The sequence below is a fragment of the Melozone crissalis genome, unplaced genomic scaffold (assembly GCF_028551555.1).
Source record: "Melozone crissalis strain CALT ecotype California unplaced genomic scaffold, PUWL_Pcris_2 ptg000013l_1, whole genome shotgun sequence".
In the NCBI taxonomy this organism is placed as follows: Eukaryota; Metazoa; Chordata; class Aves; order Passeriformes; family Passerellidae; genus Melozone; species Melozone crissalis.
In genome coordinates this window covers 40661743-40682882 of record NW_026535791.1, presented here as the reverse complement: position 1 = coordinate 40682882, position 21140 = coordinate 40661743, and the positions used below count along the sequence as shown (strand labels likewise).

At 37.3% G+C, this 21140-nt stretch overlaps 1 protein-coding gene across 1 annotated transcript; it reads left to right on the top strand.

The window, feature by feature from the left end:
* The first annotated feature begins 719 nt into the window (after positions 1 to 719).
* XG (Xg glycoprotein (Xg blood group)) lies at positions 720 to 19183 on the top strand. Its single transcript, XM_054272318.1, has 9 exons — positions 720 to 780; positions 10635 to 10676; positions 11013 to 11069; positions 13841 to 13876; positions 16318 to 16383; positions 17287 to 17334; positions 17953 to 18009; positions 18301 to 18420; positions 19176 to 19183. The coding sequence occupies exons 1-9, from the start codon at positions 720 to 722 to the stop codon at positions 19181 to 19183; spliced, it is 495 nt and encodes a 164-aa protein (XP_054128293.1).
* Positions 19184 to 21140: the final 1957 nt, after the last annotated feature.

Sequence of the window (21140 nt, the reverse complement as noted above, 5' to 3'; positions counted from 1 at the left end):
TAAGCATCTACTGGGGAGCAAAGCATGCTTCAGTTCAGTAATCCAACATCACATTTTAAATTTACAGAATTTATTGTCTTCCCTCTGTAGCCAATTCCAAGCTGCTGCAAAGTGGATTCCTAATCTCCATCCACTTCCTTTATTTAGTGGCCTGAGTGAGGGGTTAAGTCTGACATGATTTTATCAGCTATTATTGCTGAGCCAAGAAACAAGCAGGAAAGTGCTGCTTTGAGGACAGAGTATGTCTGAGTGATCCTTTCAAGCTTGCTTCAGAGAAAGACAGTCTCCTCTTACAAGCCACCTGAGCTCCCTCAGCACCACACCCTACTTGGAAGGCGAGGATGTCAAACAGGTTGGCTTTCCCCTCTGGGAAGGAGGTGGATCCAGAGTGTGCAGGCACCTCCTCATTGGGCGCTGCCGCTGCTTCCCCAGCTCTCTGTGCTTCCTGCCTGGACGATAAATAACTTTCTTGGAGCACAGGTGGCACCTAATGTGCTGCTCACAGCTTGGCTCTAGCAGGGTTGCTTGTTTTCGTTACTTGCCTTGTAAGCAAGAAAGTTTCTCTCTCTCTTGCAGAGCTTGGGTGTAGGGGTAGGAAACTTTTTTGAACAGAGGTGAATCCAAGTGTCTCCCTCAAACCTTGGCACTGCAGTTGCAACATCTGCCATCACTGCTTGGAAAAAACCAACTGGTGCAATCAAGGCACTGCACAGAAGAGCATGGAGAAATTCAGAAGTATTTTTCTTTTGTGCCTTGGCTTCCTCCTAGTCCATGTGAGAGGTAAGTGACCTTTACCTTGGCTTTTTTCAAAGGCTAGATCATTAAAAAAGAAAAAAAACCCTCAAACCAAAAAACCTAAGCTCCCAAGCCTTAAAAGGGATGTTTGTTTATTTAGAAATGCTTGCTAGCTTTTTTTTTTGTTGGTTTTTTTTGAGCTACTCTTTCATGAGAAGCATTCAAAAGTGTTTATATGTGCTTCACCAGTTTCTAAAGAGATACATGTCTCCTGACTGATTGTTCATAATAGCTAGTTGAAGTTTGCTTATTATAATTTCTTCTTTTCTTGCTAGTGTTGCTTCCCTAAAACAATTCACAAGCTTAGGCTTGAGTATAAACTTTTTTAAATGGAACCTGTAAAATGAGAGCTTCCAGGGAAACTTAAGTTTCCACAGAGATCTGTGGTCAAATAATGATTTAATGTCTTAAAGCTTTTCTTGGTTATTGGTATTTTGAAATCTATGAGTTTTATTATAAAAAAAATGCTGATGCAGTCTAAAGGTGTTCATGCTTTTATATTGGTGCATATGCTTTAATAATTATAAACTAATAGTTCAGTTACCTTAATAAATGTATTCCACAAGCATACTTTTTCATGCAGGACTAATAAAGAATTTAATAAATTTTGCACATATTTTTTGGTGAATGAATAGCAACAGAGAAAATGTAGCCTTTTCATGCTGAGTCACTTTACTATATTCAAACATAATTTCTTTCAGCAAAATATTCTTTAAAACTTTTGTTGAGGTAAAACCAAATAGAATTATCTTTATGTGCATCTGCCATGTGGTGTAACCTTTTCTTTTTTGCATATTAGCAATACTGCAGAAACTTTTTGTACAGTGTTGGCTGCAGGAATCATTCATTAATCATTAGTTCATTAATCACAAATACATCATTAATCACTAGTTCCAAAATAGCAGCTGCTGCTGATCCTCCCACCTCCCCTGATTTAAATGAAGTCCCTAGGAGATCTTGTAGTGATGGGCAGTGAAAAACACCTCGTCTTAATTTAGCTTAATAGTTTGATTTTAAGAAAAGAGGAATTATTTAGAGGTCTTCAGCAATTAGCGTGGCATAGAAAGAGCAGAGCAGAGACTGTGCTGGCCTGCATGTTGTGTTGTGAGCAGTGATTATTCATCCAGTCTCTCACCTCTTGGCATGCAGACTTTCTTGTTCTGTAGCTGTCATACGTTGAATAGTTCTGTTCAGACAACCTGAGCATGAGCAAGCCAATTTGCATATACTTTTCTATTTTAATTACAAGGGTAGTTAGCCTAATCATTCTTCATTATACATGCATTAATTTAGAGCCAGTTCAGGCTCTGCTTTGGGGGAGAAGTCACTGCTGAAAGTTGCTGTGGGCTTTGGGCGCAGTCTTATGACTCTGGAAACTATTTAATCCACTTTAATTAAGCAAACTTAATTATTTTAAGTCTGTGGCAGCAGCCACTGAACTTTATCACCAAAGCATTCACCATGTTTCAGGGATATTTACAAGAACTTCCTCTCAGACCTAATCAAGACGTGATATGAGAAATGCTTGGCCACATTGGTAAAAAGCTTTCTAAGTACTTATGAAGGGAATGTCTATGGCATGATTCACCCTTTTATAGGCAGCTTAATTCTCTTCTAAATTGTAATCCTCTGTGATAGCATCTATAAACTACTGGACAACCACAGCCAGACCAGATGACATCATTACCCTCTTACCATCCAGCATTTCCTCTATGTCTATCTTGAGTTAGTTAGCCAGACTACCTTGATGGACAGATCTTGACAGAAGCATAACAGAGCCAAGAACCATATTGCACAAGGAAAGTGAAATCTGATACAGTTCAGAAACATATATGCTCATTGCAGTATTCCATTTTTAGCTACACTCTAGATTTTGGAATTTCCAGACTTAGGTAACTTGCATGAAGACTCCTATGTATTTGAGCTTCAACAACTAATTGTGAGGCTTTTAGCCCAATCTAAATGAAATAAACTTAATAGAAACTTCTTCCACTGAATTTCATGGTAACATCCCTCATGAATTCCTACAGCTTGCCTGATCTCTGGTAATTCAGGTTTGTTTGTGTCTTCACTGCCCATTTAAGGGCTCAGACACAACTCAGGCTGCTCCCCTATAACTGAGATCATGAAACTTTGAAACATAAGTCCTACCTGGGCCACAAACCTGTGTGCAACCTGGGAGCTCTCCCGTTTACAGACCCGGAAGGCAACTGAGACTCCCACTCAAACCTGACTGCTCGGAATGCTCCTCAGGCTCCCAGTGTAGATATAATCCATATATCCATGGTCTTTAAGGTTGACTGATGGATCACATGTTTAGCCGGTAACAAAGACAGTGCAAAGACTGCTATGTCTGAGATGGTTTACATTTACTCCATCAGGTATTGAATGCTATACAGGTAAAGGGAACAGCATTTGCTAGTCAGTAAACCAAGGACCTCTGTTCAGCTAAGGCTTACAAAGCTTTTGACTCAGTTGTAGTCTCAGTTAATCAGTTGTAGTCTCACTTAATCAACTGTACCCTTTATGGGGAGAAAATTGTAGACCAGTTTGAATTTGAGACCCTGTGTGACTTAGTGCTGTGAATAATGTAGTTTTCACTGGAGTTAAAAGACAGAACAGGAGAGATGACAAACACAGTCCTGTTTTTTCTTATACTGCTCCATGTATCAGCAGCCTTCACTGTTCTGTGTGAGGTCCCTGTGGACGTGCTGAAGCACTTACAGATTCAGCAGGCAACAAGTTCTCTTCTGCTGGCTGCCAGAACTATTTCACCCCCAAGACCTGAACTGCAATTATCCACAAGCACATCAGTGCTATCAGCTAAGGGTGGAATTGCAGTTTGAAAAATCCGCATACCTGAGCTGGTTGAAACACTAACAACGGCAGAACTGTTGCAACATCAGAGCTTGGGGAGAGAAAACAACTGGTGCAGTTACTCAGCTTCTCGGGTTCACTTTTCAAACATTGCTGCCATGCTGCAAGCCTGGCAGCAGTGACCAACCTGCCTGAGTATGTATTATTAACTCATTTGCACCATCAATTGTCAAACCCTTTCCATCTCATTGAGGGTAATTAAAAATAAATAAATGTCAGAATTCTTTCAAGATTAGAAATCAATATAAATAGACCTTTCTACGGCATTTTTGCCTCATAGTAGGAGGAGAGAGATTCAATTTGTTTTGATTAGAGTCTCCCTTTCCACAGGCTGATATCTATAAACATTATGGGAAAATACTAAAAATACTTAAATCATACCTGTAGTCAGATTTACCTGAAGGGAAACACACCATCCCAGCTGAAAGAATTGGCTTGGATGAATTATGAAAATATAACAGTCCCACTTCCACTGAATAAGCATTGCCTGTTATCAATAGATTTTTAATTTGTGAAGAATTCATGCAAAAGTTAAATCACAGCAATATATTTTCAAAGGGCAACAATGCTACAGAAAAAAGTAAATGCAAAGGCATTAAGTAGGCACTAAGATTAGCAGACAAGTTGAAGTCCTTCCTTACATCCCTGGTCTAATTACACCAGTGATGAAGGAACCAGGAGCTACTGAAGGTCAAGAGCTCTTTTGCATGCATTTTACCTGGTGTGAAAGTGGGAAGGGGAACATTAAAACACATTCTGAGAGCAAGAGAAGCAACAAAGCCTGGCATCCCTCTGACCACCTATATTCCATTCAGTTCTCTCTGTTGTCTCCAAACTACTCACTGGAGAAAGTGGGGATTAGCCAGCTGGTGCTTAGGCAGCAAGTGGCCACTCTGAAAGCCCAACCCAGCTGTTGTCTGTGCCACACTAAGGATTTCAGTAGGAATGTTCATACAGGTCTCTTGCTTGAGTACAGCTCTCATGTAATGCGACCATCATTAAGCCTGAGACTCTCAGACTAAATGGCTGGTGGCTTCATGAACCTGTAGTGACAGAGAGAAGCTTTGGATGAAGAGCCCACACTGTGGGATAAGCTCTTCTGCCTCAGGATACAAAGCTGAAAATCTGAGTACGGCGCACAGGAACACGTATGTTGTTCCTTCATGGGAGATCTCAATTCTTTTGCTCTGCCTGCAATTTTACAGCACACACCATCTCTTCTACTCTTACTCTCTAGCAAAATACAGAAAATCATATCAGTTTTATTTTATGTATGCAGGGCATAACAGATCATAAAAAACATCAGTTATCTTTGAACAGAAAGGCAAATGTAATAGAGCTAAAAGATTTTTGTTTGTGTTTGGTGAGACGATGTCGCACAGAGCTAAAGCAATACTGCCACTCCTACTTTATTAGTGCATCTTAGTTGCTGGTAATTATTTAAATGTGTTCTTGTGTGAATAAGCAAAAGAGTCCTTTTCATTTCCCCTGCATTTAAACTAAAACCAGAAATGGCCTAGCAAAAAATAAGAAGCCAATAATCAGGTCCATATGTTGTGGTCTATATGCTGAGCCTTGGATCTTAATTATAGATTTTAAGGCATACTCATTTTCCACCCCAGCATCAAGGGGTTGTAATGGCAATCGTTGTTTATGAAACTAAAGGTCCTTGAAGGAAAAACAAGCTACAGTAACATCATCAGGAAATATGGATCATGGGGCTATGACATGAAAGAAATAGTACCTGGTCATTGAGATTTTGTCCAGAGTGCCCACTCTGGGGCGTAAACCTGTGTGTTCTCCCAGAAATGAGTAATTTCCTTTAAAAAAACATAATTGCTTCCTGAACAAAGCTGGACCAGTACAGGGGTATGTTCCAAGTCCCATGCATGGGAAAATACATACTATTTTCTCATTATGGAGTAAATAGGTTTCTTGATTTTATTATAATCAGAAATGGTATGTGCAAAGAATTACTTACGTTTCAGCTAGAAAAAAGCCATATAATGAGTTTCACTAGTGATTTTGGTAACATATTGTTCCTTTTTATAAAATTTTTGTTCTCATTTTTAAGTCACAGACTTCTTTCTCAGTCTCTTTCAGCTTCACAATGTTTTAAGCACATTGTATTCACAGAACAATTCCTATTTAATTACACTGAAGAAATCATACTTGTTCAAGTCTTTAAATACTGTAAAATCAACTTATTCTCCCTATCTTTCTCAAAATTAGAAATTAGTTGCTTCTAATTTATTTGGCACACACATAAACTCATCCCAAACCTATGACTACTAGCAATGCACCAAAAACCAATTAATTTATTCATCTTAATGAAAAAATTATTAATCTAACACAATGCACATGAATGCATTTTAGTTGTGTGTCCAGAAACATGTACAAATACATTCAAACACATTTTCTCATGGATTTTAGCTTCCTTTTTAATTAAAAGTCTGACAAGTTAATTTCATTTGTCGCATAACCTGATCCTCATTTAGAAATATTCATTTCTGCCTTATTTAAATCTGCGTAATTTTAAAGGCGACAAGCTGTGTTCAATTGGAGATTGAAAATTGCAGAGAGATGTCGTGGTTGCCTTTTGTCAGAAAACTTGACTGTGTTGTCATGACAAACTGGTAACACTCACCTGCAGAATCCAGCCTTGTTCCTCATGAATTCAACTCAAAAGCTGTGGGACCTCAGACCCTTGTGATCAAACAGATGCATGGTAAAGGGTGGTGAATCCACTCAACATTTAAATAACAAATTAAACCATGGACAAAAGATGCTACTGTCTGCATTTTAGTGACTGGATATTTGGGTCACATTTTCAGAAAACTAATATTCAAAATTTGTGAACATTAAATGCAGATGTGCCTGAGGACATGAGTTTGCAAGCATTTTCTGAAATTCTCTGTTATAAGTCATTGAGGAGCAGTCACAAAAAACATTATTTCAGTAATTTTATTTCTTTGTCAAAACACGGATACTCCCAGAAGAAAGGTTAGAAGTAATGCCAAGAAATAGCATGCTAGCTAAAAAAGCAGCAATAGCAGAGATAACTCTGAGATAACACCACCTGCACAGCTAAATCTCTTCACAACTTTATCCAGATTAAAATAAACAACAAAGACAACAGCAACAAACACAAAACTCCCAACCAAATAAAAAAACACAGTGGAACAAAGCTCTTTCTGCCTCACTAAAATTTCTTTTATTCTTGTTATCATCAGTATATTTCCAACTCTTTCTATTATGGAAGCTGATTAAAAAAATATATGTGGAAAATTAATTTATTTCGGTCTGTTTTTTCTGTGGAGAGCTTCACTAGTTTATTTCTTTTGTCATTTATCTTCAGAGTTCTCTGAAGTGACTGCAGCTCCTATTGAGCTAAATATTTTCTGAGACTCTAATGTGGTTTTGTTTTTAGACTGACCATGGTATGTATAAAGTGTGAGCTGTTCAGCTATTTAACCAACTATTCTCCTTAAATTAGGCTCTTAAAAATGTCTAGGTACAGCCTCAGGAATGGTAATTAGCATTTAAAATTCTGCTTCACAGAATCTTACTCCTTGTGGTCATTTTTTGATGTTATTATCAGAGGAAGCTGGCGTTGAAATCCAAGCAGTCTTTAGGTTTATTTCAGTATAATTTACCATGCTGCACAGATGTCCTCATCCAAACTGCCCATCTGCCAAGGTTTATGTCTACGTAGTCAAAGAGATTTCACTGTGGACTCCTGTCTTATTCTCAGGCAGTCATTCTGTGCTGATGTCCTTTTCTTTTTATTATTTGGTTAATAATTAGAAATATTTTTTTAAAAAAAATCAATCTGAATTATTTTTGAAGATTTTCAGTCCTCTTTTTTCTCTTAGAATTTCTATATTTTTCTTCTGTTTCTCACTTGAAGCCTCAAAACAGCACCTTTTGTCTTTTCACACCTTTTCCATAAGAGAACAGACATAACAATAGGAGAGGGAAGTGTTGGTATTGTCCAGAAGAAGGGCAGGTGTCAGTAAATGTTTCAGTCTGTTGCTTTAGTTCTCATGCAATTGAAAGCATCTGGTTCATCGTGCTTGAATTTCATAATCTGATTAGATACCACCTTCTTTTTTTGTTTTTCCCTAACTTCAAAGAAATATTCTACCTGAAAGTTTTCCACAGTTTTCCTTCACAAAATTATTTTGCCACATTCTCTTTGCAGCATTAGGACCTCAGTAGTTTCTTTCCATATTGTTAGTTCCTGCTTGTCATGACCTGTAAAAAGAAGCTGGTTTGGGCAGCTTTGTTATTACAAAATTATTTCTCCTGACTCGTATTCTGATTATGGTTACAAAATTATTCCTGATAACTCACTTCAACAAGAAAAGGTTTTAGCCATTGATTGTGGTACCCTGAGGCAATGGGGTTTGGGTCAGACAGCCTCCTCTAATATTCAGGATGCTGATCAAAAATGAGGATTTTGCCAGAGGTCAAAATCAAAGGACTGTCAAGCTTATGTTGCTTGTACTGCTGGCACCAAAGAAATGCTTCAGAAAAATATAATTTGACCATGTAAGTCAAGGCAATGCCAGGATGTCTGCCTGTGCATAGCGTGTCTGCATCAAGATCAAAGGGTCCCATGGCTGGGGTGACAGCCCTTGGAAAGAAGCTCAGGGCCAGTAAGGGCTGGTGGTACTCAGGGCTCAAACAGAAAATATCTTCTGATGAAGCAACTTGTTTAATTTATGTATTTATATATTTAAGGGATTAATATTTAAAAGCCCCAACCTGTCAAAGTCTTAGATTATGGCTTTAATAATGGCTTTAAATTTAAAGAGTAGTTTTAAATTAGATATGAGGAAGACTTGTTTTTTACTGTGAGTGTGGTGAGGCATAGGAACATGTTGTCCAGAGAAGTTGTGCATACCCCACCTTCAGAAGTGTTCAGGGTTGAATACGTCAGTGAACAATCTGGTCTGGTGGAAGGTGTCCCTGCCCATGACAGTGAGAGTGGGAAATAGATGGTCTTTAAGGTTCTTTCCAACACAAACCACTCTATGGTTCTATGATTCCATGAATATTATCCACCTGAAGACCCAATCCAAAAGTTACTCAAGTTGGCAATGTTGTCTGAGGGGCCAAGGCAGAGGAGGAAGAGGTGGCCAGATGAGGCAGCACTCCAAGAACAAATCAAATAATAAAGAGATAACCTACCATTCTGCTGGCATTACTGGGAAAGCCTTATGCTGTTACATGTTTTTACTTAACAAACATATTCTTCTTAATATGTTATTGGGACAGTTTTGCTTTAGAAGCCATTCCTACTTTGCATTCCAGCCTTGTTTTATCTCTTCCATCAGACCCCGTCTATAATTAAGTCCAAAGACTTACATTGAAATCCTCGTGGGAATCAAAACATTTTCACTTTATATTCCTGCACTGACTATTATTTGAGGATCACACAGTGTTTCACCACCGATAATTAATCTTTCTGGAAGCTCTTTGACACAGACAAGAGCTATTATTCAGGAACAGTGATTAATGAGAAGAAAGCCATGAAGATGTACAGGACCTGTCAAGATGAAGGAGCTGAGCTGAACCCTGAGCACTGCTGTGCTGACAAACCTCTGGCAGCCTCTCTCTTCCTCAGCTTCTTCACTTGAACAGTGATGCCTTTCTTGCTGTGAAGTGTTCAAGACTTGCCAAGAAAAACTCCTTAATGAACAGTTAGGTATTATGCCTTTTAGAAGGGATAATAAACATATGCAGATCAAGAGCAGCTTGAGGCTTACTCGATAGAGCTCAGTAATGCATTTCTGTTTAGGGAAGTCATAGCATGTCATGACTTTTTGTGGGTTTGTGTAGGCTGATCATATGTTTGGAATGCAAACACAAGGATGATGCACCACCCTGGATGAAAACCAGTGGATACATGTTCACCAAGCACGTGCTTCATGAAGGCTGTACATTACAAGGAAAGTGGCAGATTGCAGAGTTAAAAGCAAAACTCCCATGAATAATTGTGTGTTTTCAGTTCAAAGTCATCTATTTCAGTTTATACATTTAAAACATTTCCCAATTTTCTTTGCCTGCTAACTTCAAAAGTACAGATGCTAATTACTCTGCTGTGGCATTCAAAGATATTGTGTTCAACTAACAGAGAACAGGAAGAAATTTTTTTTTCCCTTTTCAGCTTTTTTCATTTACAGAGGAAAATAAGTTAGATAAACACATCTTAATATATTTTACATATGGCCCATGTTACAGTAAGAATTAAAAAAACAAAGTTGATTTGTGTTGTAAGTGATCACAAGACAGGCTTGACATTAAAGCTGCTTGCTAAGCTGAGCCAATAAAATAATAATGAAGATATTAAAAATTATTAATATATATGTTATATATTAATGAAGATATATATAATATATATTATATATTATGAGTATATTATATATACATATAAAAATGCATATATACATACATATATATTATACATTTATATATTATATATGTAATATATATTATATATTTATATACATAAAACATATAACATATAAAGTTATATATGTTATATATTAATGAAGATATTAAAAATTCTCACCTAATGATTTTGGTTCACAAGTACTATGCTGAATGCTGCTTTCAGCTGTCTCCTGGCAACAGTCCTGTGCCCTCTAGCTGGCAACCTGTGTTCTTCAAAGGGCTGTTTGTACAGCAGCTGAATATGATAACAGGAGAGAGCAGCTTCTCTTTGGCCTACCTGAACAAATAACTTCCTTGGATTAAATGAGCCCATCTCTCACAGTCATTCAGGACTGTGCTGTGCGGAGATGACAGCTGACAACTTGTTCTGTGCCTGCTGCTGTCTGGATGGGTCTTTCTTTTGCCACTTATTGGTGTTCTGCTTCTGTACTGAGCCCTCAAGTCAGGAGGTGATGGAAACCTGCCTGCTGACTTAGTGTCTTCTGTCACATTCCTTCTAGGTCAAGATGATTTTGATTTAGCTGATGCCCTTGATCACCCTGGTATGTAAATTTTCTATCCTTATTTTACTATGGCATTTATATCTAATAGTAAATCTTAGGTCTTTTTCCTTGAGGAATGGAATATGAAGTGGCTACTGCTTCTGTTAAAGATACATAGAACTGAAGAATGCTAGGTTTCAATGTTTCTATCATGAAATGAAAATCTTCTTTAAAAAAAAACAAACAAAAAACTAGATTTGAAAACATATTCCTTCATTTTTGGCTTCTACTGTGATACATAAAGTTTTATGAAAAGCAGCTCTCTACATTTGTTCATACCTGCTTTTGTTAAGTTGAAGCTGTTAATGTCTATTGGCATGTCATTGTGTCCAACAGACGACATCATCACCAGGAAACCCACAGTGATCAGAAGACCGACAAGACCTGTGTACAGTGAGTAATAAATAATGGGTCATAAAACTGATTTTGTGCATGTAGGAAACTTTCATGTGAGGCTCTGTATCATATTTGCTGCTGTGCTTTAGCTGAGATAATGTGTGATTAACAGCTGTCTTCTTAAAGTAAAAGAAGTGCTCTTTTTACAATTACCAGTTACATGTCTTTACTGCTTCCAGTAAGGCAATCAAGCATGGCTGGCCAGTGAGAGTATTTTATTTCCTAAAGTCCTTCTTCACCCTTTTCTAGATGGCTCTGAACTCCCTGGGGAGTATAACAATGGGTAGCTGTTGCTAAAATTGACTGTTTCTCTACTTTTTTCCTTATTATCCTTATGTTTTGTATATTTATTCATGATGCTTGATAACAGAGTTGGAAAAGAATCAGAACAAAGAGGGGGCTCAATTAGCCACCCCACTCTTTTATAGCACTCTTCTTCTCATCGGTTACAGCTGTGGCCTGTTAAAGTCAGGCCTGTTCCTAATCTTTGATAGTTGGCCCAGCTGTAACTCCTTAGGGGTAAGATTACTTTCTACACTATCTTTATTTTCTTATAGTGTATCCCCCTACACAGCTGAGGCCAATTACAGGCAGGGTCCTCTGGCATCCTATGCACCTCTGCCTGAGTTAAAGCTCTCCTGTAGGCACCTCCCTAGTGTAGCAAAATTCATCACCAAATTTAGTGGAAGATAATGTTTATTTACAAAATCTCAAAGTAAGTTGATGTTTACCCCCTGACATTGTTCCTGCATTCTGTTTAATTCAGCCATGCCCTCGCATCCACCTGCTCATGAGCACCAAGATGTGTGTGCTTAGGTGGCCTGGTGAGCATTGCGGGCAACATGAGACAAAGCTTGCCAGCTACTGAGCTCTTATCTTGTCTCTGTGCTTCTTCTTGATCAGAAATGACAAGCAGAATCCACAGATCTTTTATATCCTTTAGGAGTAATCAGGTATTATAGAGAGGTCCTTTGCCTCATAATATTTCTCACTCCAGTGCCTCTGAACCCTTGGTCAGGTTGTTGCCCACTATATTTTTTTTCACTTGTTTGGAGTTCACAGGCTATGTGCACAGACTTATTTTCTGGGTGGATGATCAGAAAAGTAGTGATATGCTGCAACCTTTGGTGTTAGAATGCCTTTCTGCTTTTCCTCTGCTGACAAGTCATCTGTGCTGTCATCAGAGCACAGGCCTGCTGGTTTTGACAGAAACAAAAATTCCTCAGTTTTACTGCTAGGAACAGTGACCTTTAGTCTGTTGTTTTAACATTTTGCTGTTATTTTTGGTCCTGACAGACACACACATTTCCATTTTTATTTAATTCATATCAACCTTAGCATTTCTGCAACAAATCTCTTCATTAACCCCTCAGAGCACAACTTGCATTTTACCTGAATTGTTCATGTCAATAATAAATTGAATCCAGTATTCAATTTATTGCTTCTTACAAATTTAACATTTGACAGGTAAAGGTATTTTTGAAATGCAACTCTCTACTGGGCAGGCACAGGGAGGACCTACACCTAACAAGTACAAACCAAGTCATGTACTATGAATTTGTTTATTTTCCTGCCAGATTTCCTGGTGACATCAAAGCATTTCTGAGTTGTTACTCAAATGAGACTAGATACTGTGCTAAAGCAGCTTCCCAGTCCTCCTAGGTATAAAGAACAGAAGAAAACAGATTTCTGCACGGTGATTTTCCTGTGTTTCAGGAATTCTGACACATCTATAATTTAAAAAAAATTGTTTAATTGAGAGTCTATCTAATTGTCTGTGGCAACAAACACTGTTACAAAAATTTTGATAGGTTTTGCTGTCCTCTTTGTTCTGATTCACTGTGCCACTCCACGCATATAAGCATCACGAAAGGGATTCTTGAAGTGAAAACATCCATCCAATGCATTTCTTTCAGAGCTCACCATCATTCCATACACACCTTAAAATACCACCCACTCATTCATATGCACACCTGCATGTTAGAAACAGAGTTCCTCTTTATGCATCTACAGCTCATGGACAAATTGTTTATTGCATGGGAAGATTCCATCCCAGGTACAGTGAGACACGTGTATGGTGCTGGGCAATGGTCACAGCCTGGTGATTTACTGGGAAACTTTTCCATACAGACATTTAATTATATCTAAAAACCTTCATGGCTCAGGCAAATAAAAACAGACTGTCTCTCAACCTCAGACAGATGCATATGATTGCCTGAAGCAAGGGGTCATCCTGACCCTTACATAGATATTTGATTCAATATCTCCCCAAGCAGGTTTATTGCTCCCTAGTATTTGCTCTCGAAATGGATATTCAGTTTTCCTAGTTCAATAAATTAAATTTAAGCAAAACATACATATACAAATTTTAATCACAGACATAAATATTAATAATTAAGTATATTTTATAAATTAGTGCAGTTACATATTATAACATAACTAATTTTATTTTTGTATTTGCAGGTATATTAAAGAGGTATTGATCTAGATTCAGCTGTAAGATTTATTTTGACATCATTTAAAACTGGAAAAAAAACCTTTGTATTTTGAGTAGAAAATACTGTGCTATTTGTCAATTAGTGTGTGGGAAAATGCTACTATAAGAGTTTTCAAGAAAAGTGTGATAAGTTATTTGAATTTGTGGCACTGACTTGAAAAAGTGCTTGTCAAACATGTAGTTGTACACGTTTTAATGAAAATAATATTACATTTCCCTCAAGAATTGTGTGTAACTCACTTTTCTACATCTTCCTCCTATTCATTTTTAGACAACGATCTGCATTTAGGAGATGCTCTTGGTGGGGGTGAGTACTCCCTTGTTTCCTTGAATACAAGGGGATTTTTTTTCTTCCATAGTCTTTTCCTGAACTCTGCCTAATTTGTAAAAAGATATTTCAGTACTGCAGGAGGTGCAATGGTCATGAGAGTTATTACAGCTCATGTACATGCAGCCCTCCTCCCTGAGGCCGTCACACAGAGTGGGGACGGCACCTGGTCACCAGCGACCTTTGAGAGTCGCTGCTGCTCAAGGTCTGCCCTTCCTCACATGAACTGAAGTTGGCTGGGGCTTGCTGTACCATGGCAGAGCACCCCAGGCGTGGCTGGGGAGAGCAAACGTCACCCATTCAGCTGGGATGGCTCAGGGTGGAGTTCTCTGACTCAAGCTTGAAGAAGGTCATGGCTGTAGTTTCTTCAGCGACTAAAAATGAGCCTGTTTCAGAGATGAGCACTGGTGAATACAGCTTAAGCTTGAAGCAGTCAAGGTGTTTTAACATGCTGTTAACTTCCAGATATTCCCATAACACCCAAACCTGACCTCAGAAGTATTCTGAGTACAGTACTGTACTGAGCTGTGCAGGCATATGAATCCTTGAGGCTGGGAATTTGTGCACCAAATTTCATTTAGTGTGTTTAGAGATATACCAAGCATGTGAAGAACACTAGAAAGGTTCTTGAATACTGCAGTTACCCAAAATGCAATTAGCATTCAATTAAAGCCTAAAATTCCCCTTAAATCACAGCCACACAAAAGAAAAATTGCACAGAACCTCTGAATCAGCTGCAGTGGTCTGGTTTGCACATGTTTCAGTCTTAGAAAATGACACTTTTGACATAGTTTCTTTTTTTTCCATTTCTAACTTCCCCTGTGGAACTTCATGCCTTTGTATGAATGATATATTAGTCCAGATTTAACAAAACTGGATCTAATTTTGTTAATAATTCCCATGTTTATAATTTCATTTATTCTTCCCTGTAACAATTCTTTCATTCCTGCAAGCTTTTATTGAGTACTGTTATGAGAGGATAGGTTAAATATGTTGGCTAACGTATTAATTAATAGCTTAAGTATCTTAACGAAACCACATGTATTCATTCCAAGGATGGAAAATTGTATTTCCATTGTTTTTGATTTCTTTGTTCCATTTTCTGTTCAGGTTCTTAACTGACCTTCATACATGGTATAATAAGGTTAAAGTTATGTTTCTCATTATCAGTATTTCTGAAGACATTATGTTTTCACCAGCTGTGCCACACAGTATGTCTTCTTATGCTTAGAGAAGACTAAGTGCAGCATCATGATAGAAATTAAATGTGGAATTGGTGGTTTTCTGCTTTTGTGCCACAGTGAGTCTTAGTTCATTACACAGAGCCAGAACAGAGCAAGTCCTTCCTCTGCTGAATATAATTTATTGGGAAAAGTCAGTTTCAGCAAAGCTTTATGACTCTACCTAAAATCTGTAGGCTGTAGGCTAAACTCACTTGAGGTTAAGCATATACCTAAATAATTTTCTGGATCAGAACCTAAATGGTGTTCAGAAACAGAAGAATTTTATTTAGCAGCTAGGCAAGAAGAAAACATAAAAAAGGGCATCTGGCATGGTTGGAAGGTGAAAGATTTAAAGAGGGGGAGGGAAATTGCTATTTATTTCTGTGACCTAATTTTGATTTATGCAGAGAAAAATGCACTGTCTGGCATTTTTAAGAACAGTTGAATACCTTGTTGAATTGGTTGAGTAAAGGGTAGCAAGAGAAAACTGACTCTATACACACAGAGCAGCAAGCCTAGATATTAAATTTGGCAGGCTTTGATCTGGGTGAGCTCTTCAGCGTTGTATATGCAGTTTGGAAACTGCTTTTAAGGATCAGATCTCCTGCTCTATCCAATGCATCTCTTTCTAATCCTTTGGCAAAAAATTAAGGCTAAATGCTAGCACAAAGTTCTGAACAACAGCAAAGCTGAAGACTGAGATCATTTTTCACTGTTCAAGAGCAGAAAATTCATTATGCATTAGATAAATTCAGCATCTGTTAAATGAAACTAATCTGCAGGCCTTATTAAAACCTGCTGATGGCAATGAGATAACCTGCTGCTTCCTGCCCAGCCTAGAACACAGCTTCTCTGTTGGCTCTGAATAACTGCACCACTGACACCCAGAGTGACTGACACATTGTGCCCCCCAGCTGCCAGCTTTAATCAATGATAGCACTTGCCAGATATACGTAAAATATTTTCCCTCAATGTTTTTTGTGAATTCTTCTCTTCTTTCGAAAATATTCCCTACTCACTTCCAAGTCAGTTTTTATAGCTAGCTATTTGTTGATATAGTGCATAAATCTTCTTAACTACTGAAAAAGCCCTTTTATTAATTCATGGGAGGGCAAATTAGAAATAGGTATAAAATGCTTTTATTTAAAGTTCCCAGTTTTGCCTGTTCAGTCATCTAACAATATTAATTATCAATAGGTGACATCTCAAGAAAACCTTTATACCCACCTCTTCCACCACGCCCAGGAAGCTATGGCAATTCTGGTAAGGCTACTTGCTCACAAGAAATGTAGTGCTATCAGCTGTTCAGAGTAGACATTCTGAATACCTTATTCTCTTATTTCTCTAGTAATAGCATTTATCATCCTTTTCCCACGTCTTCCTTTTGTAGTCACTCTTTCTGACCCAGGGGTGAGAAAGCTTTTTTCTGAATGTTAGTGTTGATACCATAAAGTTTTTCTGTTTGTTCAAAATGTGGACACTGCATATTAAGCGGCATGAGACTAATATTTAATCTTGTTCATGTTTTCATTTTGGGTGTGTATACACTGAACTATGCAAAGGCTCAAATTTGACATCTAGCCACAGGACAGGGATAAACCTGTGCTCAAATCAAGTTGAGATGTGCATCTGAGATGGCCCTGGGGCATACACCAGATGGGGCTGGGCAGCCTGTATTGCTTTTGAGTTTGGTTCCAGACACTTGCTTAAATAAAGTAAATGTGGCATACCTATTCTGGCTTTCACCCTGCACCTGTACTTACTTTGGGTATGGCTGTAGTGGTGAGCCATGGACAGGTCCTTCTGGAGTCCTTCCTGGAAAGGACCCACTGACTCTGCTTCAGGGGTCACTGGCACTCAAGATGTCCATATTATGTAAGGATTTGTGTTACTGGGAGCCCAAGCCCACATATCCCACAAGTGCCCAAAACAGACAGAGAATATATAGACACCAATGTGTCTATGTAGTCTCTGTCAGTACTTCAGCTTTCAGGTGAATTTTGGTAGGTGACTGTTCAGTGTAAGACAGGTGACCCATCCACCATGTCGAGGCTGGGATTTCAAAGGTCCCTCACTTTTCCCTAGAATGCTGCAAAAGGAGTGGACGAGGGAGCTGAATGGGTTACCATTGTATATCATCTTGAAACTGGAATCTTTATCTTGCAGGAGGTTTTGATGACTCAGATCTGATTGGTGGAAAGCCTTTACCACCAGGTAACATTTGCCTATTTCCCTTCCAAAATGTTCCTAACACCTGTAAATTGGAGCTGGTTGGTTTTGTTTTTGTGATAATCTGTTTGTCTCTGGAGGTATAGGACGACACTGCACTGTTTTCATTTAGGTTAGTTATCCTTCATGAAAAACCATGGGTTTGAGTGTGAAGCTAGAACTTGAAACATATTCCAAAACATTTTTTAGATGTCAGAAGCCTGCAGGTTTTATCCCTTTGAATTCAGCAAGGAAAGTCCAAAAACAAGGGGTATGCTGAAATAGATGGACCAAGACTAAGATCTTGATGTAAACTACTGATAAATAAAACTGATTGTCTGGGAGCAGAGAAGAGATAGAGCATTCTGTCCTCCCTGTGAAATCATCTTGATGTAGTCTGTTACAGGTGGTCCTTCTATTACATTATAACATTCTTCCCCAAAAAGGAAGTTTCAAGAGGATGAGCAGTTATTCCTCTGGCAAGCACAGCCATCAGTGGGGAGTGGAAGAGGAGCTCCTCTCTTGCAGTCTTGTTGGGCCACCCCTTTTGCCCTTTGTACATCACGTTTTGCTGAGTAAAGACTTAGTTCTCAAAACAAGATGACAAACATTTCTTTGACGAAGCTTCACCCTCTATTCCAGGAGATCAGGAGCATCATTTCAATCATGGAGGGAACACAGGTATAGTAAATAATTTACATTATTCTGCAATTGATTTCTGATCTTTAGGAAATACTAAAACAATTGTAGCCTTACAAAGTAGCAGATATAATAAATTAGGGTTTAAGACTTAATTTCCCCATCAGCTGTAATATAACACAATCTTTTATTCATCTGCTTAATTCTATAGTTCCACCAAACTATTTTCATAATTTGGTAAAGGCACTCTTTAGCAGACAATATACTTCAGACAAAGCATTTAAGTGCCTCTGAAAAAAAACCAAAACCCACCTTCTCTTTCTTTTTCCACAGATTCAGGTTTAATTGCTGGAGTTACATCTCCTGTAATTTCTGCTTTTGTGATACTGATTGTTGGATCCATAGCAGCCTACACCGCTTACAAGAATAAGAAACTCTGTTTCAAACCACGTGGTAAGGCCCAAACAGTTTTCCACTGATTTAGTGGTGAAGTTGATGGGAACTTGACAAACAATTGTCTCTGCCAGCACAAAGGTGCCTGGCAGTTATGTCTCTGTGTGAAATCAGCCAGGGCGGCCCAGATCAGCCTCAGAAAAGCTGGCAAAGAACACCCACAGTGGAAATACTCAATGTTCAATTTTCATTTTTCAGGTGGGGCTGCAGTGTAAAGCACTGCAAGAAGAGTTGCTGTCTGATCACATGCTCCTTTGGTTGGTGACATTCTACACTGCCATTCTGACAGAAGAAAATCTTCCCCTAACAAATGTTTTCTTGAGACATTGCAATCCTGCTCTCTCTAACCTGATGTCACTTTCGCACCTCAAGCTTTATGTCATCAAAAATATGCTTAAGACATCCAGGGATTGTATTGCACTCTCTGACCTGCATTCATAAAGGCTGGATACAGATTTTGACTCAGAAGTTATCATAAACAACAAAGAAATCAAGTTTGATATAAGCTAAAAATCAAAGGATTCAGGTTTGTGAGGATTCGAGTCACCAAATATTTTTTTTTTGTTTTCAAAATTAGCCAAAAAAACTCAGTCCTTCTGATAGAATAGGAATAAGGAGTTTGCCATTTCCTTTCACACCTGTTGGGTTTCTCCAGTATATTTCTGTAATGTTTACTATGTTTAAAGAAAATTTGTAGTTGTCTAAAGGATTAAAAATTTGAATGCCTTTACTTTGTGTTTATGTCTGAATTTTAGCAAAGTGAAAGGAAGTCTAGCTAGAAAATTCATTCTTAATTTTACAATATACTGAAAAGATTATGTATATTGATAAACCACTGTTTAAAATAAAACAGAGAGGAATACATGCTAATTTTATTTATTTATTTATTTTATTGATTAATTACTGAACTGGTGTTTAGCTCTTCTCAGGAATTAGAATTTTACATGAGTTTCATTTCTGTTCTTGAAAACTTAGGCCTGACTCTAGGAACCTTTGAAGGTACTAATCTAGAAAGATTTTTTTTTAATATTATTTATAACTTCTGAAAAGGGAAAATGGGTACAAAGATTTTTCTGATTCATTTAGAATGAGTTTGGGATGCTTCAGTCTCTAAAATCTAATTCACAATGACTTCTCAGCTTCATATTATGTGGAGGTGTGGTTGGCATAGTTTTTCTAGTTAGACAGTTCCACTTCTTTCCTTCATTCCTGAACGACCTTGCTGTGCTAACAATATCCTCATGTAGACAAACCTATAATGAAAATTGACACCTTTCCTGTCTCTCTGCCTTCATTTAGCTAAGTGGATCAAAAAAAAAAAAAAAAAAAAGCAAGTGAATGAAATACAGATGAAAATTGGCAAAACTAGCAGTTTACTGACATAATTCTGTAATAGAGACATTTTAACTGACATTTAAAGCATAAGGAAATTGGTGTGGTTTTGTCCTCATTTTATATCCAAAGCATGGTTTTTGTTACTGCAATTCCACATATATGGAGGTGAATATGATTTTGTGCTTATTACATCATTGAGAGGAAGGCATATACTAAAAAAGTAATTTTTCATATAATAAAATGCTATTTATCTGAATTATATTTTCAATGGATATATATCAGTTGCTTGCTTAGACTACCACTTTTTTTTTGATCCTGAAAAAAATTATAATGTACATCAGTTTAAACATAGAAATACCTCAACAATATACAAGCAAATGAACACCTTTGTGGCTATCACTTTCAACTTATAAATGAGAAAATATTTTTAATATGGCTTTCAAGGACATTTAATATTTATTTTTAAATATTAATTTCCATGTTAAGAGTTAAAACAGATTGTTGTATATTTTATCAGACAGACATAAAGATTTGATTAATGAAATGACAAGTATTTTGGTTTTACAACTTCAGTTCTTTGTCCCACCATGAAAATATATATTTCACTACTTTCTCTTCAAAATTTTCAATAAATAAAACTGTGTTTTATCTAAGATGACCCAGGTTTTGTTTGTTTTGTTTGCTACTTTCTGGGACATATGAGGATTGATACATTCTGTATACAAGTTCAAATATGTCCCACTAGAGAAAAGGAAATGCTTCAAACTAAGGAAAAATTATAGGAAAAAAATGAAAACAACTATCTACTATTTTTCTCTCTCTCCTTTTTTTTTATTTTACTAAGTGTCTAGAGAAGTATCTATGTGCAACATTTTTAATTTAGCTATACTATGACAATTTATTTTAAATTGTTCATAATATTTTCAAAATAATTTGTTACTTGTGTTGATATTAATAGCCCAAAATCAGATTTATTATGGAGAATTTGAGTAAAATCCATGAATCTGAATGGATAAATCCTGACTACCCAAGTATTTGACCCTCTGAAGCTCTTTGGTCTAATTTGTCAGCATATACCAATATATCAATATATACCAGTGTGAAGATGCACTTTTAGGTATCAATTTCCCTTTTAATAAGAATGATGATGGTAAAAACAAATTTGTAAGTATTTTATTAACTATTTCTAGTATAATTGTTTCCAGTAATTGAGGGGTTATGAAGGGAAGGGAAGGGAAGTTGGTAAACTGGCTGTGAGAACATTGAACTCTAGCTTGTGATACTGGCTCTGATACTTAAAATTTATTCCATACATAAAAAAAAATTGCTGGCACACAAGTAATACAGATTATCTAAATATAGGCATCACTTTTATTACCAAAGAG

Bases quoted from the DNA above. Each gene is read 5' to 3' on its own strand.
- XG (XM_054272318.1), top strand. From the start codon at position 720: ATGGAGAAATTCAGAAGTATTTTTCTTTTGTGCCTTGGCTTCCTCCTA. The intron at 10,677-11,012 runs GTATGTAAATTT...TGTGTCCAACAG, and splicing joins TGATGCCCTTGATCACCCTG to ACGACATCATCACCAGGAAA. The intron at 13,877-16,317 runs GTGAGTACTCCC...AATTATCAATAG, and splicing joins AGGAGATGCTCTTGGTGGGG to GTGACATCTCAAGAAAACCT.